This window comes from Suricata suricatta, chromosome 1 (genome assembly GCF_006229205.1).
Source record: "Suricata suricatta isolate VVHF042 chromosome 1, meerkat_22Aug2017_6uvM2_HiC, whole genome shotgun sequence".
NCBI classification, from domain to species: domain Eukaryota; kingdom Metazoa; phylum Chordata; class Mammalia; order Carnivora; family Herpestidae; genus Suricata; species Suricata suricatta.
In genome coordinates this window covers 126898080-126918986 of record NC_043700.1, presented here as the reverse complement: position 1 = coordinate 126918986, position 20907 = coordinate 126898080, and the positions used below count along the sequence as shown (strand labels likewise).

The following is a 20907-nucleotide window of genomic DNA, read 5'->3' as shown; positions in this document are numbered from 1 at the left end:
ATGACTGACTTACTTTAAAACTGGAAGTCTGTACTTCTTAATCCCCCCTAACATTTGGCCCATCCCCCAACCCTCCTTCCTTCTGGCAACCACCAATCTGTTCTCTGTATCAGAGAGTATGAGTTTTGTTTTGTTTGTTTTATTAGATTCCACATGAAGTGGGAAAACCATGAACTATTTGTCTTTAAATTCAGTTTGGTAATATTTGGTTGAGGTATTTTGCATCTAGGTTCATCAAGAATATTGGCCTGTAATTTTCTTTTTTTTGTGGTGTCCTCATCTGGTTTTGGTATCAGAATGATGCTGTCTTTATAAAATGAATTTGGAAGGTTTCCCTCCTCTTCAAGTTTTCAGAAGAGTACGGCAAAGACAGGTATTAAATCTTTGTTCAGTAGAATTCACTAGTGAAGCCATCTGGTCCCAGACTTCGGTTTGTTAGGAGGTTTTTGATTGCTGATTCAATCTCTTTTACTAGTATTCAGTCTCTTCAGATAGTTTAGTCTGGAAAGTTTCTAAATATCTAGGAATCTATCCATTACTTCTAGGTTGTTGGCATTTAATTTGTTCATAATAGTTCCTTATGATCCTTTGTCGTATCAGTTGTAACTTATTCTTCATTTCTGATTTTATTTACTTGAGCTCTCTTTCTTTTTTTCTTGATCAATCTGGCTAAAGTTCTGTCAGTTTTGTTCATCTTTTCAAGCAACCAGTTCTTAATTTCATTGATCTTTTCTATTATTATTTTAGTCTCTATTTCATTTATTACTACTCTGATCTCTATTGTTTCTGTCTTTCCACTAACTTTGGGCTTCAAGTGTTTTCTTTATTCTAGTTCCTTTAGGTGTAATTAAATTGTTTATTTGAGATTTCTATTGTGTCTTTTTTAAAATGTTTATTTATTTTTGAGAGAGAGAGAGCACAAGCGGGTGAGGAGCAGAGAGAAAGGGAGAGAGAGAATCCCAAGCAGGTTCTTCACTATCAGCACAGAGACCCATCTCTCAAACCTTGAGCTCATGACCTGAGCTGAAATCAAGAGTCAGACACTTAATTCACTGAGCTACCCAGGTTTTCCCTGTTGTGACTTTACGTAGATGCTATGAACTTTTCTCTTGGAACTATTTTTGCTGTATCCTCTAGACTTCGGTATGTTTAATTTCTGTTTTCTTTTGTCTCTAGGCTTTTTTAAAATTCATCCTTTAATTTCTTCTATAACCCCTGGTTGTTCAGAAACATGCTGTTCTGCCTCTTCATATTTGCAATTTCTCCAGTATTCTTCTTTTAACAGATTTTTAGTTTCATATCATTGTGGTCAGAAAAGACGCTTGATATGATTCAATCTTCTTGAATTTATTGAGACTTGTTTTGCAACCTCCATGTGCACTTGAGAATGTGTATCCTGTTGCTTTTGGATGGAATGTTTTATGGTAAGTCCATCTGGTCTAATATATCGTTTAAGGCCTATGTTTCCTTATTGACTTTCTGTCTGGGTGATCCATCGATAGAAGGTGAGTGTTAAAATACCCTATTTATTGTATTGCTTTCATTTTCTGCCTTTAGGTCTGTTAGTATTTGCTTTACATATTTGGGTGCTCCAATGTCAGGTGCATATGTATTTACACGTATTTTATCTTCTTTTTGGAGTGACCCCTTTATCATCAGGTAATGCTCTTCTTCTTCATCTTTTACAGTCTGTCTTAAAGTCTATTTTGTCTAATATAAGTATAGCTACTCCAGCTTTCTTAGTTTCCATTTGCATGAAACGTCATTTTCTATCCCTTCACTTTCTGTCTATGTCCTTACATCTGAAGTCTCTTAATGGGCAGCATATAAATGTGTCTTTTTAAAAATCCATTCAGCCACTCTATGCCTTTTGATTGGAGAATTTAGTCCATTTACATTTGAAACAGTTACTGATAGGTATGTACTGGTTGCCATTTTTTTTTCATTATTTTCTGGCTGCTTTTGTAGTTCTCTTTTTTTTCCCCTGGTGGCTTGATGACTTTTTTTTTTAATGTTTTATTTATTTTTGAGAGAAAGAGAGAGAGAGACAGCATGAGCAGGGGAGGGTCAGAGAGAAGAGACACAGAATCTGAAGCAGGCTCCAGGCTCTGAGCTAGCTGTCAGCACAGAGCCCAACACGGGGCTCGAACCCACCAACTGTGAGATCATGACCTGAGCTGAAGTCGGATACTTAACCGACTGAGCCACCCAGGTGCCCCAATGACTTTCTTTAATGTTTTGTTTAGATTCCTTTCTTATTTTCTTTTTTGTATTTACTATACATTTTTGCTTTGTAGTTAGTAACTATGAGGCTCACATATAACACATATTGATATAACAGTCTATTTCTAAGTCAATAGCAACTTAAATTTGCACACATTCCAAAACTCTACACTTTCACTCCCTTGCCAATTTATGTTTTTGATGCCACACTTTATATATTTTTTATTTTATGTGTCATCTTTTATTGTATGTAGTTTTAATTTTACTACTTTTGTCTTTTAACTTCTTTAAGTAGATTTATAGGTGATTAACTTACTACCTTTTCTATATATTTACCTTTTCCAGTGAGATTTTCACTTTAATGTGTTTTCTTGTTATTAATTTTTGGCTTTTTTTTTAGCTTAAAAAAGTCCTTTAATATTTCTAAGGCAAGTTTGGTAGTAGTTAGCTCCTTAAGGTTTTTCTGGTCTAAAAAAACTCCTTATCTCTTCTTCAAATCTGAATAATAATCTTAACAGTTAGCATATTTTTGGTTGAAAGTTTTTCCTTTCAGCACTTCGAATATATTGTGCTATCTCCTTCTGGTCTGAAAAGTTTCTGTTGAGAAATCTGCTAATAGCCTTATAAAATTTCCCTTGTATGAAACAATTTGTTTTTCTCTTGATGCCTTTAAGATTCTCTCTTTAGCTTTTGACAATTTAATTATAATATGACTTGGAATTATAATTCTCTTGGCTTCCTGGTCCTGGATGTCTGTTTCCCTCCCCAGGTGAGAAAGTTTCAGACATTGTATCTTTAAATAAGCTTTTTGCCCCTTTCTCGGTTTCTTCTTCTAGGCCCCCTACAATGTGAATGCTAAAAAAATTCTGTGTGATGTTGCCCAGAGGTCCCTTATATTATCTTCATTTACTTATTTTCTTTTTGCCCCTCAGTCTGGATGAGTCTACTGCTTTATCTTCCATGTTGCTGATCCATTCTTCTATTTCTACATCTAAGTTCTCACTATGTTCATGCATTCTTCTCCAGAGTTTAGTAAGCATCTTTAATAACCATTAATTTGAATTCTTTATGAGGTATATATTACTTATCTCTGTATCACCGTGGTCTTCTGAAGTTTTGTCTTGTTCTTTCATTTAGAACAACATATTTCTGTATCCTCATTTTGTTTGACTCTCTGTGTTTCTATGTATTTGACAAAACAGCTACTTCTTTCAGTCTTGATCCTTCTTATTCAAACTTGGCCTAGCTTTTGGGTTTCTTGAACTTTTGTGATTGTCTAAACTGCCTGATTTATTTTTGATATAGCCCATAGTTGAGGGTGTGCCAAGATTTTTCAGTGATCAAGGAGAAGAATTTCACTTAGCACCTGGTCTCATGCTGGTGGGAGCCAGACTCTCAGGCAGCAGCTTTTAAAGTGCTCAAATATATACAGTCCTATGGGACTGCATTTATCATACCTGCTGGCCTTTATACCAGGAGATCTGGAGGTGTCCCTGGGTGAGTTACAGTTGGGACTCAGAGGAACATATAAGCTCCTTTCTGAAAAGTCCCATCGAACTGAGAGCGAATATGCAAGGATGGTGTCTCCTTGCTTGTGTTCCCTAGGAGCACCTCCTAGACCTCTAGATGTGTGGGAAACTGGAAACCTGTCCATTATGCTGAAGCTCCCGGCTAAGTAAATAGGTCTTTTTCATAAGAAGACTGGAGTTGTGGTTCAGTCAGCTGTGTACCCCCTGGGGGTGGTGGCCTGCCAAGAACTGTCTTTCTGATTGTTACAGTCCCATGGAGCTCTGGAATGCCAGTCCTTTTGACCACCAGGGTCAGGTGATCAAGGGATGTCCCCTGTGTAGATTGCACATGCCCTCTGGCTTTAACAATGTAGCTGAAGAGTGTAGTGAGTGTAGTAGGCAGGGAATGCCTGCTAGCTTCAGAAAGGCAGCAAGAAAATGTCTTGTTTACACATGCCTTCAGGCTTCAATGATGCAGCAAGAGAGAGCCCTGTCAGTGCAAGCACCAGCTTTAGACTGAGAGAGGAAAGATGTCATTCCACTGAAAGTGGAAGGAAGTACTGTTTGTACTTGTCCATCCCAGCCAGGAAGCAGGGAAGAGTTACTACCACCTGTGCTCTCCAGTTTCGGCAAGTGCTATAATTGCTTACCCCAACCTGTCCCAGCAGTGCCATATGCCATTTCCAAACTCACCTGCTTGTGCTAGCATGCTGTGTGAAGAGTATAACAATGGCATCTGTTAATGTCTCTGTCTCCAGGGAGGATCTCAACTGTCCCCCACCCCTCCAGCCAATGGCCTCAGATCAGCAAATGATTCTCCTTTACATATAATCTAGGTATTTTTCAAACTACTATTTATTCACCTGGTCCTGGGAATAGCAAGAGGGGAGTCCTCCAGGAAACCTTAGTTTCCTATAGCACTCTGGGATCCCTAGACATCAGCCCTACTGGGGTTCCAAACCAGACATTCTGGGGGCTCATCATTCTGGTGCACATCCCAGGCGCTAGGATGCCCGATGTGGGACACCAGCCCTTGGCTCCTCTGGGAGATGTGCCTCTCTGGTAAGACCCCTCCTCACTGCATGTTGCTGCACTGGGGGTGGGATTTTCACTAGATTGTTTCTCTGACTCTACTACCATTCTCGATGTGGACCCTTTACCCTTTGTTATGGAGAAGAGTTTATCTAGTTTCCAGATCTTTTCCAGAGGGAAATGATCCTTATGTAGGTGTAGATTTGAGAGTCCATGGAAGGAGGTCAGTTCAGGACCTTCCTACACTGCCATCTTGGGCTCTTTTACAATAGATTATCTTTTTTGCTCAGAGGTAGAAAGGAAATTTTCATGTATTCCCCAATATTTCATATTATATTTTATTTAATGATTTTCAGTAATGTCACTGTTGGTCCATCATCCATAGTGAATGAAAAAAATAGCATAGTCGTGATTAACTACTTTTGAAGATATTTTGGTATTGCTTCTGTGTTCCCCTGATAGTAAATAAGCAATGAAGCAATTCAAAGAGAGGAAAGAAAGTATAAGAACCCAACAATAATTTAAGGTAATTGAAACAGTAGACATGAGAATCCACTTCACACATAAGTACCAGTATGCCAACATTTGCACTTGATAAGTAAAATCCTTCTCACATAAACACACAGAATTTTGTGGTAACAGATGCAAACAAAAATTGATTCCTCCATGTTTTATGCCTGCTTATAAAGAAAATAAAGCAAGATAAATGAATCATCTGTTTCAGACTGTCTGCCTCACATGCCCAGGGTCCCCAGATATGCCCAGTTTCCAATTTCTTCCAGTCACTATACTCAGAATTGTATGGGACATTCAAAATATACAAATTTGAGTTTTCAGGAACGGAGTAAATGTTGTGGATTTTAGAAACATATCTGAAAATGGATGTGTTTGATGTGGGGGGGGAGGGGGTGGATAAACTCACCAGTGACAAAAGGCAATAAAAAAAGAAATTAAAAGGCCATAGAAAAGACAAATTAATACAAGAATAGATATTCAAGAGAAATATTACATTATAGACCTGAGTTGTGATAAATAAAGATATCTCAAAGCTAGGTTGAGGAAGAGGGATAAGGAAGAGACAACTATATCCATGTCTAGAAAGGAATGTGCTGGAATTGTGGTGTCCTGTACACATGGTAGAGTAATGAATTGGAAGATGAGGAAGAGGATTATGCCACCTTATTTCTGTCCCTGCACCTTGGTCTTTGCTAGCTTTATTTCCCTCAGTTGTAACCCCAAAAGTAATAATAATCCCAGGAAACTCCAAGGCATTTTGGAACATTTTGGAATTTAAGTGTCCTTTCTGACAAATTGGCTGATAAATTTATTGTAAAACTGGAATAAAAATAAAAGTTTTACTCAAGGACACTTCATTTATTGAAATCTATTTCATTTAGTATACTAAGAACTAAGATGATTTCTGTCCTGTACAAGGAGAAATAGAGGCTCAAAATGTCCAAAAAAAATACATCACCAAATTTTTAGTAGATTTTCAAATATTTCTGGTACAGTCTTTTAACTTCTCGAGAAAAATGATGTTTTGGGTCTATTTTTAAATCATTAAGGTCTATCAGCTTCCTTTCACTAGTGGCCTTTCTGTGGCAGTTTTATTTAATGGAAAATAAAAATCCCGATGAGCATTTCAGCACCAGAACTGAGAAATGTAGGAAAACTTCCTCATGTTCTATAATTTTCCTTTAAGGAAAGGTAGCCAGAAATTCCTCTGCTCTCTCCATCTCCTGTCTCTCCTTCTTTTAAGAATTTTTCTTTTTGTCCTATTTTCTATTTCATTGTGAAAGTTGTTCATAAATGCAGTGATATCCCAAATGGGATTCCTACTCCCCATATAGTATACAAGACATCTAGTAGAATGCAGAAAATATAAACATATATTGTAATGTAGAAAGGAAATTAAAATTACTAATATTTAATAAACAAATTAATACTGGTCTCTCCCAAGCACAATTTATCCCCCCCCCCCAGCAGTTGGTTACATATTACCTAGGGTAAATAATGTTAAAAGGAAAATGGAAATTTCATGGTTTGAGAGGGATTGACAGAGGCACCCTAAATTTCTTCTTCTGAAAACATTATAGTTCAGCATGCCTGCTTTGGAAGATTTATCTTAATAGTAGAATCTTCACTATACCAACTGTATTAGTATTGTTGCTACAACAAACCACCACAAACTTAATTGCTTAAACAACACAAATTTATTATCTGACAGTTCTGCAGGTCAGAATCCTTACATGGGCCTCACCAGTCTAGTCAAGATGTTAGTAGACTGTTTCATTTCTGGAGGTGCTAGAGGGGAATTTGTTTCCTTGCTCGTTTGGGTTTATAGCGAGATTCTACTGCCCTGTGGTGGCGTGACTCTAACACAGCCTCTATTTTCTTACAGATTGGCAGCTGATAGCCAATCCCAGATTCTAGAAGCCAGACCACTTCTTGACTCATGACCTTCTTCCTCTAGCTTTAAGCCAGCAACAATAAAACAAGTCACTCACATATTTTATATCCTTATATCTCTTTTCCCATTGCATCTCTCTGACCCACTCTTCTGCCTTTCTTTTCCACTATTTAAGAACTTGTGTGATTAAACTGATCTCTCCTGAATATTTCAGGATAATCTCCCCAGTTTTAAAATGTTTTTAATGTTTATTTATTTTTGAGACAGGAAGAGACAGAATGTGAACAAGGGAGGGGCAGCTAGAGAGGGAGACACAGAATCTGAAACAGGCTACAGGCTCTGAGCTGTCAGCATAAAACCTGATGTGGGGCTTGAAGCCATCAAAGGCGAGATCATGACCTGAGCCAAAGTCAGACGCCCAACCAAATGAGCAAGCCAGGCACCCTAATAATCTCCCCATTTTAAGGCCTTCACCTTAATCACATCTGCAGAGTTCCTCTTGCCATGTGAGAACATATTCAGTGCTACTGGGGATTAGAGTCTGGGCATCTTTGGGCAACTATTATCCTGCCTACCACACCATGAAATTACTTTGTGCCATAAAGATGGTCAACTCATATCTTCAGCATAGTTGATAGATAAATAAAAACTAAGAATAAGAATTTTCTTAGCTGTTTAAATATGTTTGAAATAAAAGGTTTGGTCCATTGTTAAAAATATTAAACGGTTCCTTTCTTCAAAGTGCAAAAACAGTTACTAACTCATATTAAGTAATTACTAAATAAATTTCAATAAAGGCTTTGCTATATTTGATAAATAGAGTTTAAGTTCTAGTAAATGATTTAGTGAGTGCACCAACCATGTACAGCTGCCATTTACATTGACTAAGCATTGAGAGTGAACTTAAAACCAGTTATCAAAATGAAGTAAATGCTTAAAATGTATGTCTACACAAAAACTTGCAATGGACGTTTGAGGCAGCTTTATTTATAATTGCCAAAACCTGAAATCAACCAAGATGTCCTAAAGTAGGTGAAAGAATAAACTGTAGCATACCTAGACAATGAAATATTCAGTGACTTAAAAAAATGAGCTATCAATCTATGAAAAGACCTGAAGTAACCTTAAGTGCATATTACTAAGTGAAAGAAGCCAATCTAAAAAGACTATACTCTGTTTGATTCCAACTATATGACATTCTGGGAAAGGCAAATCTATGGAAACAGTAAAAAGATCAAAGGTTGCCAGGAGTTGGGAGTAAAAAGATGGATGAACAGGTGGAGTGTTGAGGATTTTTAGGGTAGTGGAAATACTCTGTATGATACCATAATAATGGACACATATCATTTTACATTTGTTTAAGTCCATAGAATGTATAACACCAGGAATAAATCCTAATGTAAGCTATGGACTTTGGTGATTATGATGTATCAATGGAGGGTCATCAGCTATAATAAATGTACTACTTTTGTGAGGATGTTGATAATGGGGGAGGCTATCCATGTGTGGGGACAGGAGGAATAGGGGAAATCTCTGTACCTTCTTTTGAATTTTGTTGTGCAATGTTTGGCTCTAAAAAAGTCTTAAAAAATAAAAAATGAAGTGAGTTAGATTTTAAAATTGATTTATGAAATATAAAATGAAAGTATAATGAACACTACCACAATGTTCATCAAAATTACATTATGAGTGAAGAAAAGTTGTAAACTAAAATCTGTTTTTAAATAATGTTGAATTTCATCTTTATCTCATCTTTCTTTTTCTTTTATAGTTTACTGTCAAGATGGTTTCCATGTAACACCCAGTGCTCATCCCGACAAGTGTCCTCCTCCATGCCCATCACCCCGCTTCCCCCTCCCTCATCCCCATTAGCCCTCGGTTTGTTCTCAGTATTCAAGAGTCTCTCATGGTTTTCCTCCCAACCTCTCCCCAACTATTTTCCCCCCTCCCCTCCCCATGGTCCTCTGCTAAGTTTCTCCTGTTCCACTTATGAGTGAAACCATATGGTATCTGTCCTTCTCTGCCTGACTTATTTCACTTAGCATGACACCCTCAAGTTCCATCCACGTTTCCACAAATGGCCATATTTCATTCTTTCTCATTGCCATGTAGTACTCCATTGAATATATAAACCACATCTTCTTGATCCATTCATCAGTTGATGGACATTTAAGCTCTTTCCATGTTTTGGCTACTGTTGAAAGTGCTGCTATGAACATTGGGGTACATGAGCCCCTATGCATCAGCACTCCTGTATCCCTTGGGTAAATCCCCAGCAGTGCTATTGCTGGGTTACAGGGGAGTTCTGTTGTTAATTTTTTGAGGAACCTTCACACCATTTTCCAGAGCGGCTGCACCAGTTTACATTGCCACCAACAGTGTAGGAGGGTGCCTGTTTCTCCACATTCTTGCCAGCATTTATTATCTCCTGATTCATTCATTTTAGCAACTCTGACCAGTGTGAGGTGGTATCTCAGTGTGGTTTTTATTTGTATTTCCCTGATGATACTTATCTCATCTTCTAAGTGTTTGTGTTTCTATATGGATGTTACTAATGTAGCAATACTTTATATAACAAATAAGTATATTGATATAGTAAATACTCTCAATACATATATACATACATACATACATATTTATAGTACATGTCCTAAATTTTTACTTATGAGTCATCAAATTGAAAATTATTATACTACTAAGTTCATACTAAATACATTTGGTGGCTACATTACAAGTTAAAACTACATAAAATAAATGCTTACCAGTTTGGCATCATTACTTTTGCAAAACTTTTATCCAACAGTTAATAAGATTTTGATTTCTCATTTCAATTTGTCACTCAAAAATGTCATAAAAGAATGGTTACTAAGGATTCCCAGAATCTTTCCATTCTGGAAACATTCAAGAAATATTTAAAAAATACCACTTTTTCTAAAAGGTAACTGAATTTTAATCATAAAACTTTAAAAGTCACAGGAACATTTGAGATATAATTTATACTTATTTAGAGTACAGGGTATTTTATCTGCTGGTTATCTTAACACATATTTCTTGCTGCTAAAACATCCAAATAAAATTTTCCAATGTATTAGCAATATCTAGAAAACTTCTGGTTTTCTTGGTTTCTCCATGGTTGTTGTATAATGGACATTTTTTTGTGAGTAGAAAAACTAGTCACAAGCAAAACTGCAAACGTTTTTAGCATACAGGTAATGAGTTACAATAATGCTCATAATTTTATTTTTCTTTGATAGAAAGTATTCTTCCCCTCTCAAATCAAGCTACTCATTTATGTTTATTTGTGTGTGTGTATATTTATGACTAGTTGACATACACAGCATTGTTTCCTTTAAAAATTCAAGTCAACTGAAATAAGTCAGACAGAAAAGATAAATAGCATGATTCCACTTATATGCAGAATCCAAAAAGCAAAACAAAGAGACAAACCAAAAAACAGACTCTTTTAAAAATTTATTTATTTAAATTCAAGTTAGTTAACATACTGTGTAGTATTGGTTTCAGGAGTAGAACCCAACGATTCATCACTTATATATAATACTCAGTGCTCATTCCAATAAGTGCTCTCCTTAATACCCATCACCATTTCACCCATTCACCCACCTCCCCTCCAGCAACCCTCAGTTTGTTCTCTGTGTTTAAGAGTCTCTTATGATTTGCCTCTCTCTCTGCCCAAAAACAGACTCTTAAATATAAAGAGAACAAACTGGTGGTTGCCAGAAGGGAGATGGGTGAGGGGATAAGCCAAATAGGTAAAGGGAATTAAGAAGTACAAACCTCCAGTTATAAAATAAAGAAGTCACAGAGATGAAAAGTATAGCATAGGGAATACAGTCAATAAGATTGTAGTAATGTTGCTCGGTGATGGATGGTGACTACACATTTCATGGTGAGCATTGAGTAATGTATAGAACTGTTGAATATGTTGCTCACCTGAAACTAATATAACACTGTATGTCAATTATACTTCAATAAATATATATGTGTGTGTGTGTGTGTGTGTGTGTGTGTGTGTATACATATATATATATGTTAACATATATATATATATATATGTTAAAATCATTCTACTTACCAAACTATTCCCTGAGCCCCAGAGCCAATAGGCTTTAAATTCTGGTAGCGCTTGAGAACTGTGAAGGTTGAGTCTCCCACTTCCACACTGTAGAATTGGTTGTCAACTTTGCTTTTGCTCATGTTGTAATGTTTGGCAATATATGACACATCCACTTGTTTATCGAATCCCTGTGAAAAGAACAATAAAAATGTGAGACAAGCGAGCAACCAGAATGATCATGAGCAATAGAAAAGCCTGTTCTTTTAATGATTACTAATTCATAGTCATCTATCAGCATTATGAAACCTGCATTTCACATAAAAATATATTAGTCTATGTAAAAATAAATAACCTGGAGTAAAAGAACTTAGAAAAAATACATAAAAATTGTTTTCAGTATTAAAACTAATAAAATAATCTTAGATTAGATCTACATAATCTCTTTTGAAATGTTTCATTAAAACCATTTAATCATTGGGTGCCTGGGTAGCTCTGTCAGTTAAGTGTTGAACTTTTGCTCCAGTCATGATCTCACTGTTCCTAAGTTCGAGCCCCTACACTGGGCTCTGTGCTGACAGCTCAGAATCTGAAGCCTGCTTCAGATTCTGTGTGTGTCTCTCTCTTCCTCTCCCCTGCTCACACTCTGTCTCTCTCTCCATCAAAATTAACATTTTAAAAAATTTAAAAAAAACCATTTAGTTACTTATGAAGCAAACATCTACCAAACATATAGTGGGCCCATATACTATGCTAGAAACTATAACAGCTATATGAGAAAGGATAATAGACTGTATCTATATCCCTTTCTCAGAAAGAAGTGAGATACAAAATAATGCGTAGTTTTAATTTTTTACTTAGGTAAAGCTGAGTTAAATAGTGTTGACTTCATTTATTCTCAATAATGCCCAAAATGCTATTATACTTCATTAAACATTGATCAATTTTAGTCTAAATTAACAATATTCTAAAATGTCACATGATATCTTTTTATTCTTACAAACATAGATTTAAATATCTTGATTGTTGTATGTTTTGTTTATCTTTATGACATGATCTTCTATCTAGTACATTTAGCAATTGAAAAATCTGTCCTTGTAATGTGAATTCTAATTTGTGAATATACATAATATAAATATCTGTTATCCATGATTATTGTCTACCCATAATTTTTTACCCATAAATAAGTTTATACTGTACTTTGTGACATTAAATAATTTCAACTCTATAGTTGGAAAGGACCTTACAAAATATTGTCTAGACTTTCTTGTGGCACACACTGGTGGATGCCTACCCAATAGTCATCTCCTCTCCTTCTTTCTTACTTGATTTTGTTCAGGTTTTGAGCACTTTCATATTCAGTAGCTTCTTTCCCAGTCCCCAAAACTGAAAACTGAATAGTTCTCTTTAGAGGTGAGATTAACCTTTAGTGGGTATTTGAGTGATTTGTGGGCATGTTTTGGTATAGCATATGATAGGAAATGTGCCTTGTATTTAGTTGGCTTGTTGAATAATGTTGGTTGTTTTGCAATGAGTGGGACATTCATGGATATTTTTTTTAATTTTTGAGAGACAGCGCGAGCAGGGGAGGGTCAGAGAGAGAAGGAGACACAGAATCTGAAGCAGGCTCCAGGCTCTGAGCTAGCCGTCAGCACAGAGCCCAATGCAGGGCTTGAACCCACGAACTGTGAGATCATAACCTGAGCCAAAGCCGGACACTTACCTGACTGAGCCATCCAGGAGCCCCAATAATTTCTTATACAATGAATAATGTCTTACATACCTTATGACTTTTGAGTTATGCCAAAGGTTTAATTACTAAACAAAACAAAAACTAAATCCTGCCTTTAATGTTCTGAGTCCAGGGTCTAAATTAAAGGATCTTTGTATGGTTTTAATACACATTGACTTCTGAACACCTGATTCTCACATAATTTGAAGGAAGATTTAGACCTCCTTTGGCTCTGAACCTCTGGTTGGTCATAAAACCATTGTTCCTAAAGATTTTTAAATACAAATTTTATTTCTAAATTAGAAAAAAAATGAATTAGAAGTACAAACTAATTTGACCCTGCATGCTCTTGGAAAAGGAAGCAGACAGTACCAAGTAATGTAAATGAGGAGAGCACAGTGGGGACTGTATGGATGAGTGGCAAAATCTATGAATGTAGTGCAATCTTATGCTAGGATTTTACAACCCCAGACTTAAAGCAGAATGCATGTCATAGGCACTCGCCTGTGACTAGAAGAGATATGGTGGCAGCAATCCAGTAAAAATGTACACAGACCTCAAAGAACAGAGTGGACTATACTTGAGGAATTCAGGTTGTTTAAACTGAAGACTGAAAATTCAGATAATTTTTGAATACAATAAGGAGAGGCCTGAAATCCAGGAGATAGTCCTGGAAGCATGGAACAGGAAATTAAACAAGACTATTAAAAAAAACAGGGCATGTAAATCTACTCAAGGAGACTAAAATGGGATTTAGAATTTAAACAATGAGTGTGAACACCAGCAAAAACAGGAACATTAGTATTTAAACAACCTTTGATTTTAACCATAGTATCAGGGACTTCCATACATACTACAGTCCATTTCAACCCTTGGCTTTTTGGGTATCTCAGCAGACTAAGCACTAACACCAAGTTCTTTTTTTTTCTACCTGGCTTTGAAAGGTAAAAAGTAACTGGAACTAGACTAACAAATGAATTCATTTGCCAAGATTAATTTGGGATTAATGAAGTGCCTGACTTCATATGTTGTGTCCTGGCCCTTTTTCAATGTCCTCATTCTTGACCATCCACAAAATTCTTAGCACACATTAGCTTCACCAAACTTACATTATCCACTTCTATTTCCCCCACTTATTCTCTTCTGAAATGTCACTTGCTCCAACTACACCGCATATATATGCTAATTTTAAGTAATATGTTATGTTCCAGACTCTTGGCTTACTGCTGTATCTTGGTACCACCCTACTCCTTCAGACCTGCCTAGGGCTTTTCTAGCTGTACAAAAGCTGTAGCCTTCCTAGCTCACTTTTCAGACTAACTCTAAAAGATATTCTAGTCAACATTTGCCCTCATTTAACCCAAAAAATGCTGATGATAATATACATATTATGTGCCAGATGCTGGGGTTGGCACTGGAAAAACAACAAAAAGAGAAGGTCTCTGTCTAGATGGAGGCAGTCAAGTAAGCATGTAATTAAAATATGGGTGATATATTCTATGGTAGAATAAAGAAAAGGTGCTGGAAGCAAACAAGGAATAGGTACTAATTGCATTCATTCATTTTCATTAATTCATTAATTTACTATGTATAATAAAAACAACTGCTAGATGCCAACCCACACGTATAAAATTGGTAATGCTTGAGAGGAGATTTGATCAGTGTTTTCCCTAGACCTTCCCTCTAACTGGTGTTCAAATACGAAGGAGCACCTGAGGAGCTTGACAAAAGGCCAATCACTGCCATACCACCTCGGAGATTTAGATGTAGACCACCACATAGGTCCTGATAATCTGAAGACTAGATTGCTAGGCAATCCCAGCTGGTTCTGATTTAAGGATTTAAGAATCTGGCAGTAAAGCATCCTCAAGATATGCTTCCTGGAGCATCAGTATCAGCATCACCTGGAAACCTGTTAGAAATGCAAATACTCACTTCTGCCCCACACCTATTGAATAAGAAACTCTGTGGGCAAGGCCTAATGATCTGTTTCAAAAAGCCCTGGAAGTATTCTGATGCATATTGAGAACCATACACTATAGCAGAAGGATCATCTGAAGACTTTGAATCTGAACTTACACCTCTGCTTGAGATATTTGAAAAGTTAAATGACATCTCTACATCTGTATCAGGGAACACATTTTATGTGTTTCTGTATTACCAAATTTCCTTGCTCCTGGCACTCAAACTGGAAACCAGAGTCCTAGTTATGACACAGATTACTCCGCATCTTGGGGCCAAATATTTGAAAGAGCCTCACTGCCCCAGATTCAAGGACTTAACAACTGTTGAGACAGGTCAATCGTTGGCCAAATACTAGAAGACACTATATAATTTCATCTCAGCAATTGTTCACACTTCTGAGAAGTATGCTGTAATTTTTCCTAGTGCATATCTGTAACAGAACTTTTCATATGATGGGGAAGCTATATTTGGTCTTGGCAGTTTGATAAAAATGGTTAAAACAATCAAAGAGTGTATACCAGCAGCAAAATTTTAGTAAGAAGAGAATTAATTAAAAGCTATTCAAATGAAATATCTAATGCTGTGATACATTTTCTAAAATAAATATTACTTAGTGATCTTTTATCTCCATTTTAAGCATATATCTCACAATAACATTGTAAAGCATCATTATAAAGTTTGTGAAATCACACACACACACAATTTACTTTCAAGTATCCTCTTTATACCTAACTTTGAATGAAACTTTATATAAAATCTAAATGTTAGAAACCACATCCTTGAAAGTACCTCAAATAGCTGGGAGAGGCTGTTTTAATTATTAAACGGTAAGACAGAGAGATACCAGCATTGGAAATTTTCTTGGATTGATGTTGTAACCAAAAATTTGATGGCAAATGTGTTGAAAAGCTTCCACCAGATTTCATCTGTGTCCCAAGTTTACAATCCAAATTGAAACTCAAAAAACTCAGGATATATTTAATACAGTATATTTTATCCTCAATTTCCATGCAGTCTTATTATGATTTTAAGTTCAAATATAAACTTTTCTCTATAAAGTGTTCCTATGAAAGTATGCCATTAAGTATACTATAAAAAATTATCAATGCCACAAAGATTTTTCTCTAGTTATGTGTTTTAGTATATTCTTAGTTCAGGTCACAGAACTGATGTGCTGAACCCAGGAAGGGGAGAACCAAAATTTCACACTGGGAGGGAATGACTGGCCGACAGTGTGGGATAGAGATTCTGAAGTTTTAAAATGAATCAAAACTACCTGAGGAACTTATAAAAAAAAACGATTGCAGAGCCTCACTGAAAGTTTCTGACTTGAACTGGGGTAAGGCCAACAGTTTGTATTTTTAACAAGTTCCTCACTTAAAGAACCACTACTTTATTTTTTAAGATAATTTATTGTCAAATTGGCTTACATAAAACACCCAGTGCTCATCTCAACAAGTGCCCTCCTCAATGCACATCACCCATTTTCCCCTCTCCCTCACCACCCATCCACCCACAGTTTCTTCTCTGTACTTAAGAGTCTCTTGTGGTTTGCCATCATCCCTCTCTGTCTTTATCTATTTCTTCCCCTTCCCTCCCCCCATGGTCTTCTGTTACATTTCTCAGGATCCACATATGAATGAAAATATATGATATCTGGCCTTTTCTGACTGAATTATCTCACTCAGCATAATACCTTCCAGTTCCATCCACTTTGCTACAAATGGCATGATTTTATTCTTTCTCATTGCCAAGTAGTATTCCATTGCATATATCTACCACATCTTCTTTATCCATTCATCAGTTGATGGCCATTTAGGCTCTTTCCATAATTTGGCCATTGTTGAAAGCACTGCTATAAACATTGGGGTACATGTGCCCCTATGCATCAGCACTCCTGTATCTTTTGGGTAAATTCCCAGTAGTGCTATTGCTGGGTCATAGGGGAGTTCTTTTGTTAATTTTTTAGGAACCTTCACACTATTTTCCAGAGTGGCTGCACCAGTTTGCATTCCCACAAACAGTGCAAGAGGGTGCCTATTTCTCCACATCCTGATCAGCATCTGTAGTTTCCTATTTGTTCATTTTAGCCACTCTGACAGGCGTGAAGTGGTATCTCAGTGTGCCTTTGATTTGTATTTCCCTGATGATGAGTGACATTGATATCTTTTCATGTGTCTGTTGACCATTTGGCTCTCTTCTTTGGAAAAGTGTCTATTCATGTCTTCTGCCCATTTCTTCACTGGATTATTTGTTTTTCAGGTGTTGAGTTTGGTAAGTTCTTTATACATTTTGGACACTAGCCCTTTATCCACTATGTCATTTGCAAATATCTTTTCCCATTCCATTGGTTGCCTTTTGGGTTTTTTTTTTATTATTGTTTCCTTTGCAGTGTTGAGGCTTTTTATCTTGATGAGGTGCCAATAGTTCACTTTTGCTTTTAATCCCCTTGCCTTTGGAGATGTTTCAAGTAAGAAATTGCTGTGGCTGAGGTCAAAGAGGTTGTTGACTGCTTTCTCCTCTAGAGTTTTGATGCTTTCCTGTCTCACATTTAGGTCTTTCTTCCATTTTGAGTTTATGTTTTTGTATGGTATAAGAAAGTGGTCGAATTTCATTCTTCTGCATGTTGCTGTCCAGTTCTCCCAGCACCATCTGTTAAAGATGATGTCTTTTTTCCACTGGATGCTCTTTCCTGCTTTTTCAAAGATTAGTTGGCCATACATTTGTGGGTTCAATTCTGGGTTCCCTATTCTATTCCATTGGTCTATGTGTCTGTTTTTGTGCAATACCATACTGTCCTGATGATGACAGCTTTGTAGTAGAGGCAAAAGTCTGGGATTGTGATGCCTCCCACTTTGGTTTTCTTCTTCATTATTACTTTGGCTATTCGAAGTCTTTTGTGGTTCCATAAATTTTAGGATTGCTTAGAGAACCATTATTTTAAAGAACAGTAGATATAAGAGACGTAAGAGGTCACCACTTAAAGACACTAGTTGGAGAAGTAAAAAATGGAAGCAATGTAATGTCAAACCAAGTAAACAAAGAGGTAGAATTAAAAATGTCATAGTGGTTCTCCTTGGAGTCAGCACCTCATTAGCAGCCCCAGGTGTCATATTCCTAGGGATGTGTTTCATAGGTATCATATAGTATCTAACTACGCTCTCTCAATTAGCTCATAAAAATAAACATACTATCATCTATTTATATTGAATTTATACTAAAACATTTAAGAAGAATGTACAAAACCCAAACATATTCATAAATGCTCATCAAAATGAAAAGTCTCTTTCCAGAGAAGAAATTAATGAAGTTAATTAGAAATAAGTAGTATTATATTTAAAAAATTATAAATCACCACAGTGGCAACTTGTGAAAATCAATATGGTTCAACATAATTACAGGTTTAAAATAGTCTGTTCTATTATTGATTCACATTATTTTTTAAATAACTCATTCTTCCACTGAGTATTAATCTCATGTTTAAATGAATCAATATTTCTATGTGGATATAAGAGAGAGTTTTTTCTGCAAAAATTCATAGCAAACCCTATTCCTCCCTGGTCCCCATCTGTGAAAAAATTTTAGAGCTAAACTAAAAGAAGATATTATTGCCATTGGCAGTCTCGTAGGCAGAGAGGAAATCTGAATATATTCTATTCTGTGAAAAGACTGCACTTTCTGCAGACCTGTAAGAAAGGGCTTTGTGCAGAGTCCCCATCATCAGTTACTTGCTAGCCTATAGCTATGGAGTTTTGCAAAGAAAAATGTCCTACATTACTGATCTTATCCTGCAGGTGTCCAAAGCCTTGGCTGTATTCTTCTCAAATTTAATAACCTATATGCCACAAGTACTCCCTCCCCATTTTTATTTGTGCATGACTGTCCTATAGTACTGCTGGTCAGTTCCTGAGCAGGTGACATTAAGGTTTAAAAATATTCAGAGGTCGAGCTTCCTTAGTTTATCTTGAATGACATAGCTGAAAATAACACCAAGCCTGAATTAGTTCTGCACCTAACAATCTTGAGAATTTGTGTGAGTCATTTTATTCTTTCATTTATTTATTATTTATATTCTGTGTGATTCAAAAAGGATTTGTGCAGAACACCATAAAAGATATGGGAATAATAAAAGCATTAAATCCAGTTTTAGGAACAGATCTCAAATAAAGCAGGCTGGGAGATGACAGTTTTACCAGAAGGCTTAAGTTATGATTATCTACTGCCTTTAGCACAAAGCTTAGTGTCATTCTTCCACCACGCCAAAAGAAAAACATAATGACAACCAACAACAAAACAAAATTAAGTGGCAAGTTTTGATTCATTAATCTCACAGAACATATCATCTCAGACCAATTCATAGGAAAGTAAAATTTCTCTAGAACTTAACTTCAGGAAGAATATATTCAATAGTTCTTTATGCAATAATTCAGAATCAAACAACAAGCAGTAGATATATTTTTAATCAAATACCTAAAAATATGTTTCATATGATTTTATATGACATCAGCTTTGAATAATTCAAGGGGAGAAAAAAAGGGGAAGCGGTATTAATTGCTTACTTGCTAAAGGTGAACTTTGTATTCTGTTAAATCCTGTATTTAACACTAACTACAGGCAAGGAAAGTGGCGTACAGAGCTGTTAATGGGCTCACAGTCTTAGAACCATTAATTAGTGATGTCAATTAATATAAATTGAAGTTTATTCAACTCTAAAACATGTGCTTTTTTTTCTTACTAAACCATTCACTAGTTCAACTAGAATAATTTGGAACAAGGATATGGTTTCTTTATGATAAGGTGAGCTATGGGAATAAAGCTTAGAAAATCAAGAGAAATGAATGAATAACACTCCCTTCTCTTGGATTTATCTATTGTCTTAGCCTGGAGTTTGAACTTAACTGAACATTACATAATTCAAGGCTTAAGTAGACAGTGCTGGTGAGGGAAAGGTGGATTTTCAGAACTGCCTAGAAATGTAAAGGGTCTGATTCCATTCACTTGTTAAATATATATTGATCACTTACTGTATGCCAGGCACTACTGAAGACATACCATTGATCTATCTCAATAAGAGAGCAGAGATAAATTAGCAACAAAATGAATTTCCAGAAAATTAACTGGTTAATCTGTTGGATATTCTTTTAGTATTGTCACTTGGATATGGAAAACTATCTGCCAAAAGTGGTGATGTGTTTTTGGCACCAATGATGTTGAGCTACTCATTCTCATATTATGACCAGCATCCTGAGTTACTTCATGATGCTCCTCTAAGACTGTTACATAAAGTCAGCAGAAACAATGCCTCTTCTTCCATTTATTATGGCAGAATGGCATAACATGTGTTCAATCCATTTTAAATCTGAATCAAATTATTTACATGTGAGTTTTAAAAGGGGATATTTGAGACAACAATGCTTAATGATATTTAGGATTAGATTCTGTTTGGTCAAGAGCATATTTTTTTCCACTCTGTTTCTTAAAGTATTACTCTCCAAGGAGGATTACAGTCTGAAATGTATATGACTTTTATATTGGTTGCCCAGAGATGGATACTCTGTGGAATCAATGGCTATAACAAATCAATAGTGCAATAAAACTTTAAGACTTAAATTATGTTTAACCATTATTTTCAATGATGTGAAAAATCACATTGGAGTAATCAATAATAAAGTGAGCATGGTTTCTGCCCCCTGCTATTTATATATAAACGAAGAAAATTAGTACTGCTTGAATGCCTACTATTCACTAAGCTAGTGTTAGAATGAGACACTGTGTTAGGTGTATAGTAAATCATTTCATGTAGGACTTAATATTCTCATTTGCAATTGAGAAATCCTACACTGAAAACTTCAGCAAAAAGGTAAAACTCCAGCTTTTATCTAAGAATCATAACTGTCAGTTCTTGGTCCAGCTTTTTACAATCTTATACTCAGTATACTTATTTATGAAATAATAGTAATAAGCT

General features: G+C 36.0%; 1 protein-coding gene across 9 annotated transcripts in view; it reads right to left on the bottom strand.

Moving 5' to 3' along the window:
• Window positions 1–20907, bottom strand: part of MAPK10 (mitogen-activated protein kinase 10) — a 298691-nt gene that overhangs the window by 120071 nt on the left and 157713 nt on the right. For all 9 annotated transcript variants that reach the window (XM_029943666.1, XM_029943656.1, XM_029943612.1 and 6 more), the window contains one exon: window positions 11267–11436. In XM_029943666.1, coding sequence (XP_029799526.1) covers window positions 11267–11436 — 170 coding nt within the window. The remainder of the gene's footprint in view (window positions 1–11266; window positions 11437–20907) is intronic.